Raw genomic sequence first — 17,513 nt, forward strand, 5'->3', positions numbered from 1 at the left:
TTATGAGAAAAACAAATAGTTCAAATATGAGAAATTCGCCGAAAGACTTCAGAGATCACCCTGCACTTTCGTTCCAGGCCTTCTTCTTATAAGAAGCTATAGCACAGCAATGACCTACGTTCATACCTGACATTGGTAGGTGTAACGAAACGTAAGCCCATGGCGACTCAAGACAATACATTTGCTTGCTTACTCTGCGATATTCTAATTACCTAGATGCCACACACGTCGGTATTATGCCTACTAGAGTAAGGTGTTTCTGAAGTCGCTTAGTCTACATATATTCCAAGCGATACGATCGTTTTCAAGGTGAAAGGTAAAACGGTCAAAATAATTCAAAATAAGACGTAATACAAATAGGAAAACGCATAATTCTTATTGTCTTATTATCGTGGAACGGGTTTTTCAACACAGTGACCTATGATTCTGTGAATGCGTGTCGTAACGGCACACAGTAAACAAGAAAACAAATCAACTATTCATTTCTCCACTCATCGTATGAAATACGCAAAAGGTCACCATTACTGACTAATACTTTTCATGTTGTGATTTCTGCCGAATAATCTTACTCATTTTACTACTGAGTGAATTATTTTATTAGCATAATGAGACAGTTTGATTCAGTGAATGTGCGCATAATAAAACAAGTGTCGTACCACTCCTTTCCTCTCTTCCTCGTGCGTAATAATGAAAGGTCACCAGATGACTAATGTTGAGTGATTTATTTTGAATATTTTTTTACTCAGAATTATTTTATTTTTTTGGCTTCATCTGCGACTTCTGCGTATATTTTCTGTTCTTAATTATAATATATTTACCAGTAATGCTACTTGTTAAATTTAAAATTAAATTCTTCTTTGGGTGCCATACAAAATGAATACACAAACTTTCAGAAATTTAAATTCAACATTGTGCCGTCTGACCAGCCGCGAATCGAACCCATATTCCTCTGCGTAATAGAATTAAGCACGTTATATACTATTCGTCTAAGCGGTACGAACAAACAAAGAAATATTTTATCTTTTTTGGTAGAGCTTAAGTCGCAGTATAAACCAAATAAGGTCATAAATCACTACTCATGCTTCCCTACGCCCTCCCCCTATGCGTAATGAGCAGTCAACGGTGACTAATATATTATTAATTCCGTCTTGTTGTAATTTAATTTTTTCCTCATTATGTTGTTATGGAATTAAATGAAACCTGTTTAGTTACTATTCAAATACGACTCATCATTTGGGATAAATTCAATAACAATATTGCAACGTATTATGTTATATAACTATACGAATTATTTAGCAGTTGGCAGTTTGGCACCCATGTAAATCCGCTAAAGTTATAAATCTTTGAGTATGTTTTTAATTTGAATGTTTATATTAAATAACTTGTTGTTTATTCTACACGATCTATGGGATTTTTTTTCACGATATCACATGTTATTATTACGGATAACTATAAAACTGTATACTATTGTACATAAATATACAAACAAGAGCTTTATCTTTCAATCAGTTTGTTATCGTTATATAAATGTTATTTACTTGGTTCTGTTAAATTATCTATAAGAGGAGTCAATAAACTATAAACTTATAGTTATATATGTTTTTTATAAAATTATTATTAGTTAAGTTACATAGAGACGTAATGTTTACACTTACAAATGTGTTTGCGCACTCAACTGGCTATATATGTGACAGGGCAAATAATGTGACTCAGTTCATATACTTTGTCACGATAAGCATCTACCAAATATATTGAATATGTCCAACGTGACATTATAGGGCTATATAAAATACAAAAAATCTGACTAAATGTAGTATACATAGCTTAGATATTATTATAGAAGTATGAACAAATATTTACATTTAAACACATAAGTAATAAGCGAGTAATTAAGATGTTATAAATCAAAATATGACAAGATATTACCTACATGCAAAAAAATCGATTGTAGGAAATACCAGCTCTGTCATTTACTATCGATTAAGGTATTGTTTTATACTCTCACGGGATTATCGTATATGACTATATTATGTAATCAACTTTGTTTTTGCCGATTGTTTACAACGACATTACAGTCCCATGTGAAATATAATAAAACTATTTGATTTAATTTGCAGTCCGGCAGCACGCGTCCCGAGGAGATATTGCGACGGGAGGGTTTCACGTACGTGATACCGCGTGCGAACGACTACACGCGCATGTTCTCGGCGCCGGCCCGGCGGACCGCGCCCGCGCACCCGGAGTCGCCGCGCCACGACAAGAAGCCGCGCCAGAACTCCGCGTCGCCCGCCTCGCCCGTCTCGCCCGCCTCGCCGCTCGACGACACCGTGCAACTGCGGGAGAGGGTCGAGAGTGATCGTTCCGGCGACAGGCTGAGCGCGTCAGACTTTTATACGGTCACGGAGGATGTTACGCCGCAACCTTTTAAAGGTGATTATTGAGTGTTCTTGTGATGGTAAACCTTTATTTTACTATTTTGGCGGCTGTCAAGAGGCGTCCAAAACAATATTAAGGATTATCAAGAGCATTATAAATATTAATAGTAATCCAATTTTTTGGAGTAAAAAAAAGCGCAGGATCACGTATTTGCTCGTAAAATCGTATAAATTATAATTCAATGTAAATATTTTTACATTTATGCAGGTACATACGACGAGGACCTGTTGCTGGGGTCGCGCGTGCTGGTGTTCGCGCTGGCGGCGGACGCACCGTGCTTCGCGGCCATGGTGCTCGCCGCGCACTACATGGGGCTGCGGCCGCACGCCACCGTGCTCATCGTGCAGCCCATGGACCCCGCCAAGGCGCACGATGTATGTATACATATTTCTCTCTATCTTATACACGCATAAAGGCACGCTCACGCCTGCAATGGGTCGCGTCTTTTCGCTTACCACCCTATCAGTTTTTTTTAATAAAAAGTAGCTTCGACACACTTGCTGTTTTTTTCATACAAACTTAGGAAATACTCGCTAGGAGAACTATCTACCTTAATCAATACATGCAACTTTCAGATTACGTACTTTTAATTTCCAAAAGTCCAAGAAATTGTTTATCAAAATGTCAATGTCAATGAAAAGTATCTATAATTTTTTGTATATGTCACTACTTGTATATGTCAATATGATTTTGGTGAAATCTGCAATTTCACAACGGTCATATGTATTTTCATTTATGAAAAGTAGGTAAAAAGCAAAGTTTACTTCAACAATAACCTTACGTTCCTTGTCGTGTACAGTACAGCGAGATCGCGGTGAAGGACTACAACCGCGGCCGGCACTACCTGACGGACCTGGCGCGGCGCGCGGGCGTGCCCGTGTTCGACGACGTGCCCGCCGCGCTCGCCTGCGTCGTGTCCCGCCTGCGCGCCGCGCTCTAGCACACACCCGACACCAGGCACGACACGCGACACGAGACACGCGTCTACACTGCCCGGACGAGCGGCACGGTATCGGACAGATACGTGAGTTAACGCAGCGACGAATATCAACAGTACGGATGCTACCTAGTGATGAGAAATACTGGTGGTCGTCTAGTAGCTACTGAGCGAGGAGACAACAATAGTATCTTATATAGTTATTACTTAGGAGGAAAAACTGGCAGAGTTAAAACATGTAATCGTTTTTCTGTACAAACATTATCTGTGGGATATGACATACAGAACACTGGAACAACATCGTGAAGCTAGCAACAACTAATAAGTTTTGAGAGTTCAACATGAACAATTTCCTAAAATTATTTTATTTTTGATTAGACCAAGTGAGTAAAGCTGAGAACATTACCTACTTGGTACTATTATTCTACAAAGTTTATTGCACTGAAGACATTGAAATGTAGAGCTTTCAAAGATACCTTCAATTCAAAAGGCTTTGCCTTACCAGTACTACTCTTATTGTGAAACTATAGAAGTGCAATGAACTTGGAAAAATACACCCCCATATGGTCACAGACTGCTATGTCTATATGTGTAATTTCAAACATTAAAGATTGTCTGGGTCATTTGGGGCAAATTAATACATATAATGAGATTGTCAATATATTGTTTAACTGAGTCTATACTTTAAATAGCACTTATTTAAAATATGATTAGAAAAAAATAGTAACAAAACTCAATACTAAATGTATATTCATAATTTGTGTTTTAAAACAAATTGTAATATAATGAAAAAATAATAATACATAAAGTATTTTCCGAGTGTATTTATATATGCATTTTTAATTGATTCTATAAAATACATTAATAGATTCATTTAAGATGAAATTTGCCTCGAAACCATGCAGACACAGTTAAACAATATATTAAACCTTTGGAAGATATTCTATGATAACGTTTTATCTGTAAATATGTGCGAGCGAACTATTTTGCATAGAAAGTGAAACGCTCTACAAATGCCATACGTATAGTGTTAATATAGCGCGAGCAACTTTCAAAATCGTCGGCTCCAGTTACATTTGACGTGGAATGAAAATATTTAGTCGATTATTTTCCAGTGTTAATAAAACATTGAACTATAAATTAAAATTTACACTATAATATTATATACTGTAGTATAAATCTGTGATGCGTTCTACACAATAATAAGAATGTTAAGAACATTGTTTTAGCAACAAGTTTGAAATTGTGAATCTCATTAGCCGTTTTCTTGTGAACCTGGTGACATGAGTGTATGCCCGATCAAACCACATGAGAAAATCCACAGTAACTATCACAAACTATACAATAAAGACATCACAAATCGTGCCCATCATAAAAAGTAGGTTAGTCGCTCGCGTGGCAAGAGTCTCATATGAGTGTACTTATTTCTTAGGGATTCCACAAAACGCTACTGAATCATCATAAAACCTACAGTAAAATTGGTTTAGGGTCGAGTCTGACTAATTGTGAATTGAGTAGCGTCGTGTGGAAATGACCTTATATTATTTGATAAAGTTTAGTTTAGTACAAACAAGTCTCTCTTTTACTTCGTCACTCTCTATTGTATTATATTAGATTTACAACTGTAGGCACTAATTTTAAAACAATTTAACTATTGTATGTCTGAGCCGGAATGGATCGTAGTGTGACGAGGTTGTCGTAATGAGTGTATAACAAATCTCTGTGATGAACTTGTTAGGCGAATCGTGCGAATTTTTCAATGCATAAAATATCTAGTTAATAACTGGTTATAGATTAGGATTGAACAGGCAAATCGGAGTACCGGAGACATGTTTAGTGAAATCTTAACATGACAAATGCATATGTCAGTACACGTTTAGTTAGCGATACTATGTATGTCATTAACGACGTTATTGCAGTAGTTAATTTTAATCTTTGATCCTCGATGGTTGAGTGCGATTTTAATGTATTCCGATACCTGGAAATGTTTGTTAACTAAATACGAAATATATACTTAGTGGGTCTAGTAGACAATTCTCTCAAATTAGATCTTTTAGTGTATTGGCATAGTGCTAATAAAATTATTTATGAATATGAGTAATGTTAAAGCTAATGTTTGGAGAGTACAAATATATCTTGCTCATGTAGCAAATTTTAAGGGTATGTTGTAAATCAATAATTGAAATTTTCTAATTCTACTATGATACAACATTAAATTTATATGTTATCTTATACTCATTTTTAAATGTAACGAAATTTTAGATCACTAAAATATTTGATATGGAAATTAATTATTAAAACATGTATATGCTTGCAAACTGAAATTTTATATAATCAGGCTTCTGAAGCCTTGGTTCCATACCTATAATAGGTATAGCATAGTTAATTTTAGATAATATAGAATAAAAAATTGACCCACTGTCATTTAAAATATTACAATTTTATATATTCAGCAAATATTATTTGCTAGTCACATTACCCATTAACCTGTATGAGTACTTTGTAATATTGTTTGATAGTACAAAAAATAATTTATAGAAAAAATATTTCATATATTAATTATTGTAATTATATGGCCATGTACGCTTATTTTAAACTAAAAACATCACATGTAAATATAGAAATTCGTAATTAATACAGTGTTTTATTTTTATTGCATTGCTCATCGAATATTTCTATCATGTGCTATAGGAAAATCACAGCAATTGTCCACAATCATTTTTGGTTTCCCTACTCTATCTACCTATTATACCTATTACCTACCTATAAATAATTAAATCTGAACAATGACAGGCTTTTACGTTTCATAGAAGTACCTAGTGACCATTTGCTTATGAAAAATAGAACATTTTAAGAAAAACGACGAAATATTAGATTTCTTTTATTTCCCTTCAATGTACATTAATTACATATATTTCACAAATCATATCGTAGCTTTTAAAATACAGTCATTTTCTGCTTGTCTTTTCTTTGTTTCTGCTCTTTCGCAATGTGCTGTTCCTTTTGCCTGAGGGCATTTAGCTCCTGATTTTTTTCGGAAAGTTGTTGGGTAATACTCCTGTGACCACTTGTCCCTGATGGATACTTTGCTAAAGAACTGTTTAATTTTAAAATTTCTACTTCAATTCGCTTACTTTCCTCCGCCGTCTTGAACTGCTCAATATTCAAATCTTTGCTCGAAGATTGTTTGATATCCACTGATGACGAATTCGCCGATGGTATGAGTTTATCTGATTTGCCACCCAAAGTTTTGTTTAGGAAATTGAACACATTTCGCTTTTCTCTTTCTTTTTCCCGTTCATATGCTCTCAAGTGTCTTTCCTCTTCTTTCTTTTGCAGCCTTTTCAGCTTTTGTTCCACCTGATTAAAGTTGAAATAACTTAGAAAATGTTGTACTTTATACACTTAACTTTAAAGAACTCAAAGTAAAGTCAACACTGATTACTTTGATCAGGTCAGATTGAAAAAAAGGAAATATTATTTTTTTATATTATATCACTTAAGTATATCATGGTAAGGCATTAACAGCAGCTGTATACTAGATTATAAACTTACAGTTCCAACAAATTGTAATGTGATTGAGTTAATATTATATTTTTATTCCAATATAATTAAATTAAATCTAAGCAAAAGCCAAGTGAACTAAAACATAGTGCGTTAGTACAACCTTCAAGGGGTCTCTCGCGGCGAGCTTCTCCGAGATAGCCATACATTGGTCGAGGCTGCGAGCGCCGCGCGCGCCGCCCGCCGGCACGGGCAGCACGCGGCCCGCGCCCGCCGCGCCCAGCCCCGCGCCCGGCACGTACCCCATCGCCAGCATTATCTTAGACCCTATGCCCTTCGAACGTGACCACCGTTATACATCACCCGCACAGCCGCACACACACTGTTTAATGTATAATCGTATGATACAAACAAACGCAGAGCATACAGACATGCATACACTTATGCACACTCACAAACATACTCAAGTGTACACACATGTGTATGTGCACACATGTCGTATGACACAAACACACTGACTCCTCAAATTGGAGAGTGTAGGAGGGAATGGGAATGATGAAAAAGTAGTGAGTGAGAATGTGATTGCAAAGAACCTACATAACATACACCAACACTCTATCAAAATAAGCATGCTCTTGCAGCGATTTGAAGTTGAGTAATTTTAGAAATGAATTTCTTCAAGAACTTCGCACATATATTCTCCTCTTTTCAATTTCAGTCGTTATTAATCTGTTGTTATCTATTCAATGACACTTACAAAGCCAGTTTTTAACAATAAATTATAGTCGAAATTATACTACAAATATTTAAAACTTTAAAGAAATTCCACTTATTAAATAAAATTTATAAAATAAATACATACTCACTCTAGTATGTTTTTCCCATTCGCCCAAAGCGGGCACATTATTCTGGAAACTCTTCTCAACAATGAGATCACGCTGATTATCATCACTATCCACACGGCTTGTTTTATACTCTGGATACTCCGTGTCACTCAAATCATCATCATCATCATCACTACTGGTGTCTTCATCATCTTTGCCTACAAATAAATTCTTAGTTTATTTAAACAACAAAAGGTATGAATTTCAAGTATTATTGTTTTTGTGATAAATTCGAATATAAAAGCTGTGATCTGCCTAAGAATAGTGTGAATTCTAATTACATCTCAAGAGATTTACCATATGAATATAATCAGATGAAAAAACTGTTACATTGAATTTTAACTATCCTCACCATCTGGCATCACATATATTATATCGTCTGATGAGGTTTAATTCAAACTAATTCAAATCTACATAAATATGTATTTTAAGTCCAGATACTTGTTATAGTTTTATTTTGTGATCCACTAGCAAGGCATTCTAGGCAGATATGAATTGGAAGGTTAAATAATGGTAAATTATTTGATAACATACTCACTGCTTAGAGGGAATATTTCTTCAAACTGGACATGATATTCATCGGGCATGGATTTTCTCTTCTCACCAGACTTCACTCCTTGCTCCAAATTCACTAAACATGATTTATTCTCCACGTCTACATGTCTTACTATTCCTATATGCCACAAATAATATTTCTCTGTTGATTTTTTTGCTATGCTTATATCCTGTAATAATTATGTGGTAAATGTACATAATACTCATGATATTCGGTATATCAGATACAGATATAAAATTAAATCTAAATGTACACATTTAGGGGTACATTTAAAAGCTTTGAAATTGTCTTGTTTCTTCAAATTTATAGATTTATAAAAACTTATACTAAACTCTATTAAATCCTATATTAAAATATCTTACCTCATCCTTTGGTGGTTTTAATTTAAGAAGCACTCTGCTACCAACTTTTAAAGATTCAAAGTCAGGTTCTATCGCTTCTTGTAGACTTGATAACTTTACTGTAGTGCCATGGGAATATCTAGAAAATTTAATAAAAAGCTGTTGCAATATTTCATGTCCACATATAAAAATATACATATCATATTTTAGGCATGTTTATAAAGCTTTCAGGTTCTTGAATGTATCAAATTGTTCAATATTTAGACATTATGAAGAACTAACAAAAGAGGTATAATATTAAATTCACCCAAAAACTTTACAAGAAATATTTCTAAAAAAATATTTGTAAATTATACAAAACTCACCTACATTGTTCATCCGTGAATTTACATTCACCGTCCAGATAGAAGGGGCACGGCAACATTTCCGCATGTGTTGGATGTGTGTATAGAATTTGTACCTGAAATTATATAATAACAATCTTAACATTGAAGACAAAATGTCTAATGTATAATTTGAAACTTACAATACAATACAAAATCTTTATTGTACACCAAATTAATAGTAACTAATACAAAATTTTAAAATAATCAAAGGTATTGGCGGCTTTATCACTAAATAGTGATCTCTTCCAGGCAACCTATCTATATATTACCAAAAAACCAAAAAGGTAAATTACCAAAAAGAGGATCAAAGTCTTGGTATAAGACACAAACATGGCTTGCAAATTGAAGCTGCCACCACAGACAAGATAGCTTTAGAAATAAATGCGAGTAATAAAAGTGTATATACTAACCTGTAGATCACTAAATTGGTCATCATCTTGCTTTGGTAGTACTGAGCTGACCATGGCATTGTGAAGTGTGGGCTGTCCGCCCCACATGTGGGTATGGTATACAGCACATTTCATTCCCAACAGTGATGCAAGTTCATCCTGTTTACATTATAAAAAAATGAAGCAATTTTGTGAAAAAGAACATACAAAGGAACATGCAGACAGGTTTGTGGTCAATAACAATTGTGAATAGGTGAGCATGTACAATACATTCCAAATAGAAAGGGACTCCACCTAAGGTTAAGACTACAAATACAGTGCCGACCTGGACAAATAAAGTTTGGAGGACAATTACTCATTTATGTGTTTCTCTGTTCCACATTCTTTAATCCTGAATACATCAGCTCTTAACATTGTTATTATATTGCAGACATATTTTTAAATTATAGCATTACTTCTTCATTATTCATAAAGGCATTCCCATGTGAACAGAGGTAATGAAATACATATGCCAATATATGTCCAACACAGTCTCGGTAAAATCTGTCTGGTTTTTAATAATTTGTACTCTTTAAAACATCACATATTTGGTCCTAATGTTGTTCATATAAGTGAACTGAAACTTATAAGTTACTTGTTAAAAACAAATATGATTAGTTTACCTCTATATCACTATCATTACTGTCCTCATTTTGACTGACATCTTTGTCCTGGGATGCATCCTTATTGTCCCCATCATAGGCTCCACTCTTTTCCATTTCTTGCTAAATCACATAACAATAAACATTTATAAAAACCAATATTTAGCCAATTAATGTCCATGCTATCGAGTTTATTAATGTATTACTTGTTATACATTCCTAAGTATACTACTAAGGATACTGAATTTGAAGTGATGATAGATTATATTATTGTGAAGATACTGTTTGAACCTTTGTATATTTATACCACTACTAGCTGCATTGCATAAGTTTATTTTTTTAGTGACTGAAAATGTGGTGTAAAGTCCATATTTTACAAAAAAGATACTCTACTTACTGTTCTAATACATTCTATCAAAGATTTGCTATTACTAAATATTTACTTATTATCAGATTTCATAAGCATAACATTTCTTACTAGAGTTGAGTAGCTCGCGAGTGAGTGATATAAAAGATATATCTTCACCAAAGAGCTAATCACTCATCAACTCCGACGAATTTGAATTATATCTTTATATCCGCGTCACATGGTTGAGTTCATAGGTCCATATGATTCCGGATATAAGATCTTCTTCAACTCAACATTGTTATACTCGCTCGCGAGTGAGTTATGAGTCAAATGAGCGACTGACTGAGAGAGTCTGATTTGAGTCAAATGCATTACGTATTAAACACTACATTAAAATCTTTTTTCTTTGCTAAGAATATGAAAACACAAATAGTGTTGACTGTGAAATTCAAATATAATTTCTTGCCAGTTTTGTATTAATTATAGGAATCAAAAATGTTGTCAAAACATTTTGATCTGATTCTCTGATATACTGATATAAAATTTCGCTTATATCTTTACAGAGCTACTGAGCTAAAGTGAGTTACTGAGCTAAAAGAGTGATATATATCACTGAGTTGAAAAGATATATCTCTCTCTTTTCACTTCAGTGATATATATTGCGCACCTCTATTTCTTACCATAAACAATGCATATTCATCATCAAGTCCGCCTGTACTATTTTCAGATGTATCATTTGTATCTGGTTCCTTAGAGCTTGCAGCTTGAGCTTGCAAGCTTTCCTTTGTGAGGTTAATCAGTTCTTGCAGTTCTGATTGCAGGGTTACTAGTGATTCCCGTTCATTTACATCTTCAGTGGCATCTAGTGCCTGCTTTACCATCTCCAGCTAAAAATAATAAGTATTAACAATCCATTACAGTTTTACCGAACACAAGTCAAGAAGCAGGCATAGTATTATGTAGATCTCAACCATACAGAGTTAAGAAATGTCAGTCAGAAGTTGGATGGGTGACAAAAGTGCTTCTGTGCTTTGGAGGATCCACAACAATTTTGCTAAAACAATTCCGCTAAAACCAGATGCAGTCCGGCTCGGTTGAGGTTGAGGATTGTGAAGGTGCTAGAATATTTTGAGGTTTGTTTGTTATCCAGCGGCACTAGCATATTCGCTTTGAGATATCCTACAAAGCTTACGACTGAAATACTTAGCAATTAATATTAACCTGATCATTATATTGAGATATAGAAGATTGCAGATCTTCCATGTTTTCAATTGGCCTTTCCAGTTTAGTACAGTTAATTCATAAAGAGTTCTACGAATATATTCGGTGCACACAACAGCAACTAGACCACACAAACTTGTAACTTAATTATTATGGTCATTTCAATATTTTAGTTTATGCAAAGTGCTATGCATTAATTACTCTTTGAAAATGTGCAAAAAAACACGCGAAAAAACATTTCTTTATTAATTTATTTCCATTTTCATCATTTAAATTAATTTTATCAATTGACATTTGACTTGATTTAACAATTGACATTGTAAATTTGTAAATAAAAATCACAGATAAGGATAATGCAGATCATTATTGAATTTAAATGTAATTTTCCATCAAATAATATCTTGTTTTGTGTCGATTTTGAAATGGCTCATTATCGACATTATCGATTTCATTAAAAACATAAAGATACGAGTAACATAGACTACAAGTTATTTTGGTTGCACGATAAAGTAATTGAAACATACTTAAACATAAAAATGTAGATTTTTAATAAGTCAAATATTATTCCATACATAAAATCTATATTATATCCCAATGGTGCTAATGACTGAAACTGTATATCTTTATACATTGATTGTAAATATTGTAATTTTACACCGGTAATTCTCAAATAGGGCAATACTACCCTGATGTGGTGATTAAGAGAAAATGGACACTCTTTTTCTTTTGACTCTTTCTCTTATTGTAGAGTTAAGTGGTAGATTGATATTTTAATATTCTAATAAATATTTTTCCTAACTTGTTTATTTCCCTGAAAATGTTTGTTAATAATTGAAGGGGCGCAAAAATTATAGAATTTTCCACAAGATTTAGATTCTCTATCTCTTTAAGACTTATGATACTATTAATATGTAAGTATAATCATTGTTAAACTCACCATTTAAAGACTCATCTGTTTCATACTATATCGACATTTTTTGTTTGCCAAACAACATACACCAATTTATATTATTTAATAAATATGATAATTTTAATTCTTACACTACTACTGTGCTTATAAGTTTGTTTAGGGAACAAGGTATATTATTCAGAAAATTAAAGACATAATATTTTATTGTGTAATTATAATGCATGCCAGTATAATAAACCTTATATAATTATCTTTAACAGAAATAAATTTTATAAGAGCGTTAAAAATTGTCCAATGCCCTCCCCTCCATTTTTTTTTAATATTTAAAGTATTCATCATAATAACATTTATTATTATGAGTCAAAAAAATATTCCAGCCTTTTTAAAGAGTACAAACTTCCAACAAAAGAAAGTACAGATGGATGGCGTAGGTTTTACAATACGGTTTCTATCAATAAGGAACCCTAAACTCAAATAAGGGGAGTTACCAATCTACCTACAAATTATACAGTTTTTAGGTAGTTATAAATCTAAAAATTAAAATGGCCCATTTTATTTCAATTCTTTCAATGCTTCAATAGTAGTTTTTTTAATCACTGCTGCTATTACTGCTTGTATTGACTTTCCAGTGTAAAGTTTTTCTTCATCATCAAAATTAACTGAAATGGCTTGAAATGTATCATTCATAATTTTCTTAATCTTACCTGCTATATCACCAGTGTCTTGATTGCTTGTGTTGATATTATCTTTCTTAATATTTTCTATCTGCTTGTTTTTATCACTTAGATCAACATTTAATGTCTGAATTTCCTTTAACAATTCTTCCATCCTTGTTCTGTTGTCTTCTATTATCTTATTATTGTTTTCATGTAAAACTTTTATTTCATTTTCCATTGTAGTTATAACTGTGTCCTTTTTTCTGCATTCTTTTTCTAACTCTTCAATTCGATTTTTGTACACATCATTATCGTGACAGTCATCTGTATTTTCTTTTATATTTACTGTTGATCTTATAGAATGACAATCAATTCCTTGAGAAGTCATAAAATCTTCGTAATTCTTTATTTTACTTTCATATTCTCTTATCAATTTTTGAATTATATCATTTTGAAAATTAGATATGGAATTGCTCTTATCTATATTAGGAGTATAATTTAGTCTTTCTAGCACTAAATCTATTTTATCAGACATCCTATTCACATTAATTCTTAATTCACTGTTACTCATCCTTTGCTCAGATATAAACATATTCATGTCTCCATTACAAGGAGTAGTATTACCAGTTTTCATAGATACTGGTGATTGTCCATCAATGTGACTTTTATGAGAAGGTTTTCTTGAGTGAGATGGTATATTTCCCTCAGTATCCTGAATATTCAAATCTGCGCTTCTTTTAGGAACAGATTTGCTTGGTTTGTGTCTGACATTTTTCTTACCACCATCAATTTCGTCAGAATCAGAGGAGTCACTTGTTTGTCCTTTTGTAACACCATGTGTAGGTAACACTGAATGCCCCATGTTAGCCATTCTTTTAAGGATAGAATCTTTAGTCTTCTGGTTCATATAAGAATCTGTATCTATTTCCTTCTCCTCCTTTTGTGCTGAATCTTGGATAGTTGTATTATCCTTATTATCTATTTTATTGTTATCAGACTGTTCCCTATCAGTTTCCTGAAAAGATTTATGTACAATGGTGGCTTGTAAGTTTTGCAACAACTGTAGCATATTGTTCATATCATCGTCTGATGTTTGTATACTCCAATACTTCTGAGCATTATCATAGTATGACACCGTCAAAGCATCTCTCTTGTGAATCTTTAATTTGGGGGATATTGTAACAAAAGATACTGTTGTTTTATTGGAATCATAGAGAATAATACTGTGTCCATTCGTTTTTACTACTTTCAATATTGCTAGCCCCAGTCTTCCTTTGCTAATGTATCCTGAATTTGACCTGAAAAAGACAATATTATAAAATAACTGGTAAGACATTTTTTTTTTTACAGCAAATTCAATTTTTTGTTCATATTTTGTCCTTGCACACAATACATTAAAATTTGTGTAACCTTTTTGTCTGTCTCAAAAATAAGAAAATAGTTTGAAGTAAAAAATATGAATGATGCTTACCACTCAAAACCATGTACAGCACATGTGAAAATCCACTGGGTAGGTTTAACTTCAGGCTTTGAAGTTGGCGGTGGAGGTGGGACATATTTCAATGTAGGAGTGTCTTTTGCTTCATCAGGTTGGGTATTTTTCCCAAAAATACTTGCTAGAGATGTGCTAAGGGACATAAATATATAAGTTTTAGTGCTTTATCAACCATATTCACATTGGTCATTAAAGTGATGTATTTTACCTACCTATATACATTACAAGAAAGATATTTTATTCTACAACATCATAGTAGAAATCATACCAGTAAAATTTTGGCATTAACTCTAGCAATTTTGTAGTGGAAGCAGTTCGGTGTTAAAACTTTGAACATGCCATATCACAAAATATCACATTTCTTTTTGAACTTTTAATAAATGAGTCAAGTATAGTAAAACTTGGTTTACCCTTCAGCTGGTGTGAAGAAATCAACATCAACTTCATCAGTTTCCAACATTGTGGATTACTTCAAAAATTCCTGGAAAGAAACCATATAATCTTAGACTTATCTAAGATATAACACTTATATTATACTTTAAATATCAATGGCTATTAGAGATTAAAAAATCAGATCAGATATTTAAATACAAGAATGTAAAACAAGATAAGAAAATAATTTATTCTTCTCCTGTAATATGAGTAGTAAATGAGCAAGAGCTACATCTGATATAATGATATTAGGTGGCTACTGCTGCCCATGGACATTGATTACCGACAACTGGAGTAGCTTGTACCTGAAGTCGATCACAGGACAGCATCTCAGGAGTAAATTAGAAAACCTCATACACCTTAGCCTTCTCTAGAAAACTTATATAAACCTTTATTCTGTAAGTATTATACGCACAATAAATCAATACCGATCAAACAAAGCATGAAGTAGTAGAAAACATAATATAGGGCCTACCTTTGTCCTTGGCTTGGTAAGAAAGTAAAGTTACAAAGTAAGACAGTGAAATTAAAAAGTATCAAACAAATCAAATGTCAACTGTCATAATATAATTATATTGTTTAAATTATTTTCCACTTGAAGAATGAAACGGTCCTCAGAATAATGACTATAGCAAACGGTCGCACACATTTATTCTTTAACAGATTTAACCTTTTATAAACCGTGGCGTACTATAGTTCTCCCATTATAATAAGGTAGATGCACTTCAAATTACATTATAATGAAGATGCGAATAGACAACTTAGAGTTTAAGCATACTGCGTTTTTTGAGTCATATCTTCATATATCTGTTGGTAAATAATTTAAAATTATAATAAATTTTTATATATAAATAAAATTTATACATAAATTTTTCAAAATGTGAATTATACATAAATTCTGAAATATCTCAAGAAGAAAAGGAACAGATAATAAATAAGTTTAACTTTTTGGCCCCAAATATTAAAATTCTCGATAAGGACTCTCTTCACTTACTAGGTGCACCTGTTTTTGCAGATTCAATTCCTTCATTCGCCCAAAATCAAATTCAAAATTTTCACAACGTTTCAGACAGATTATTTAAAATTAATTCTCATATGGCATTATTCCTTATTCGTAATTGTCTATTTGCCCCTAAATTTATATATTTTCTTAGATGTAGTCCCTTTTTCAAGTTTTCGAACATTTTAAATGACATTGATACCATCATCCTTAACTCATTATCATCAGTATCTAATTGTCAAATTTCGGACCGCGCTTGGACCCAAGCCTCTTTACCTATTAGATACGGAGGTTTGGGAGTACGCAAAATTTCTAGTGTTTCTCTCCCGGCATTTTTGTCTTCATCTCATAGTACACAAGACCTAGTTTCGAAAATTTTATCAAAATCACTAATTACCTACGACGTTGCGTACATGAGTGAAGCCAAATCTGCTTGGGTATTGGCCTGCCCAAATCAAAATTATCCCAAATTATTACACGTCCAAAAATTATGGGACGAGCCCCTCTGTAAATTAACCCATGAATCACTTTTGAATTCGACAGATGGTATTGCAGAGCGGGCTCGTCTTTTAGCAGTATCGGAGCGAGAGTCAGGTTTCTGGCTACAGGCTCTACCATCGAGCAACATAGGGACTCTTTTGGATAATTCCACTTTGTCCCTATGTGTGTGTCTGCGTCTTGGCTTAAAAATAAATGAGCCACATCGTTGTGTCTGTGGAGAAGGCGTCGGTCAGTCTGGTCATCACGGTCTGTCGTGTCAACGCAGTGCCGGCCGTATGTCGCGCCACGCAAGCATCAACGATGTCATCCGTCGGGCCCTTGTCACCATCAACGTACCGGCCACTCTAGAGCCGAAAGGTATAGTGCGTGATGATGGCAAGCGGCCTGATGGATTGACACTCGTGCCCTGGAAACAGGGGAGGTCCTTGGTATGGGATGCCACATGTGTTGATACCATGGCTCCATCTCATATACAGGCGACCTCGATGCGTGCTGGAGCGGCGGCTGAATCTGCTGAGGCTGTGAAGCGGCGCAAATATGCTAACATCTCACAGAGTTACATGTTTGTGCCTTTCGCAGTCGAGACGATGGGACCGTGGGGACCAGAAGCGAAGCATTTCTATAAAGAATTGTCTTCGCGCCTGATTGAGGCCTCCGGTGACCCAAGAGCTGGAGTTTACCTCGGCCAACAAATTAGTTTGTCAATTCAGCGAGGTAATGCTGCTAGTATCTTGGGTACACTTCCACGGGGCAGCGATTTGGCTCATTTATTTTATTTATAAATTTTAGTGTTAATTGTATTAGTTTTATTTTATTTTAAGTAGTGTTAAATTGTTTATTGTTAAAATTTATATTGTTGTTAAATCTGTTGGTTG

General features: G+C 33.7%; 4 protein-coding genes across 10 annotated transcripts in view; 2 read left to right on the top strand and 2 right to left on the bottom strand.

Moving 5' to 3' along the window:
- Positions 1-3,584, top strand: part of raw (NDT-like domain-containing protein raw) — a 61,421-nt gene extending 57,837 nt beyond the window's left edge. For all 4 annotated transcript variants that reach the window (XM_073080019.1, XM_073080015.1, XM_073080017.1 and 1 more), the window contains 3 exons: positions 2,118-2,430; positions 2,644-2,810; positions 3,236-3,584. In XM_073080019.1, coding sequence (XP_072936120.1) covers positions 2,118-2,430; positions 2,644-2,810; positions 3,236-3,376 — 621 coding nt within the window. In that variant the 3' untranslated portion in view covers positions 3,377-3,584. The remainder of the gene's footprint in view (positions 1-2,117; positions 2,431-2,643; positions 2,811-3,235) is intronic.
- A 2,657-nt stretch (positions 3,585-6,241) lies between these two features.
- On the bottom strand, positions 6,242-12,027 carry LOC140747515 (zinc finger CCCH-type with G patch domain-containing protein). The gene is made up of 10 exons (XM_073080020.1): positions 11,645-12,027; positions 11,104-11,310; positions 10,096-10,197; positions 9,455-9,592; positions 9,024-9,118; positions 8,680-8,797; positions 8,300-8,486; positions 7,744-7,919; positions 7,041-7,211; positions 6,242-6,733 (listed from the first exon to the last, which is right to left on the bottom strand). The coding sequence occupies exons 1-10, from the start codon at positions 11,684-11,686 to the stop codon at positions 6,311-6,313; spliced, it is 1,659 nt and encodes a 552-aa protein (XP_072936121.1). The 5' UTR covers positions 11,687-12,027; the 3' UTR covers positions 6,242-6,310.
- Positions 12,028-12,739: 712 nt separating this feature from the next.
- On the bottom strand, positions 12,740-15,865 carry LOC140747516 (uncharacterized). Of its 4 annotated transcripts, none has more exons than XM_073080023.1 (4): positions 15,808-15,865; positions 15,116-15,186; positions 14,682-14,837; positions 12,740-14,508 (listed from the first exon to the last, which is right to left on the bottom strand). In XM_073080023.1, exons 2-4 carry the CDS (start codon positions 15,163-15,165, stop codon positions 13,107-13,109), a joined length of 1,608 nt encoding a protein of 535 aa, XP_072936124.1. In that variant the 5' UTR covers positions 15,166-15,186; positions 15,808-15,865; the 3' UTR covers positions 12,740-13,106. The 4 variants fall into 4 exon arrangements, with proteins under 4 accessions (XP_072936124.1, XP_072936122.1, XP_072936123.1 ...); XM_073080021.1 differs by lacking the exon at positions 15,808-15,865 and adding an exon at positions 15,613-15,731; XM_073080022.1 differs by lacking the exon at positions 15,808-15,865 and adding an exon at positions 15,443-15,602.
- A 145-nt stretch (positions 15,866-16,010) lies between these two features.
- LOC140747517 (uncharacterized) lies at positions 16,011-17,447 on the top strand. The gene has a single exon (XM_073080025.1). It carries the CDS (start codon positions 16,233-16,235, stop codon positions 17,418-17,420), a length of 1,188 nt encoding a protein of 395 aa, XP_072936126.1. The 5' UTR covers positions 16,011-16,232; the 3' UTR covers positions 17,421-17,447.
- Positions 17,448-17,513: the final 66 nt, after the last annotated feature.

The sequence above is a fragment of the Epargyreus clarus genome, unplaced genomic scaffold (assembly GCF_041222505.1).
Source record: "Epargyreus clarus isolate Ecla_fem2 unplaced genomic scaffold, WU_Ecla_fem_2.2 ptg000014l, whole genome shotgun sequence".
Taxonomy (NCBI): domain Eukaryota; kingdom Metazoa; phylum Arthropoda; class Insecta; order Lepidoptera; family Hesperiidae; genus Epargyreus; species Epargyreus clarus.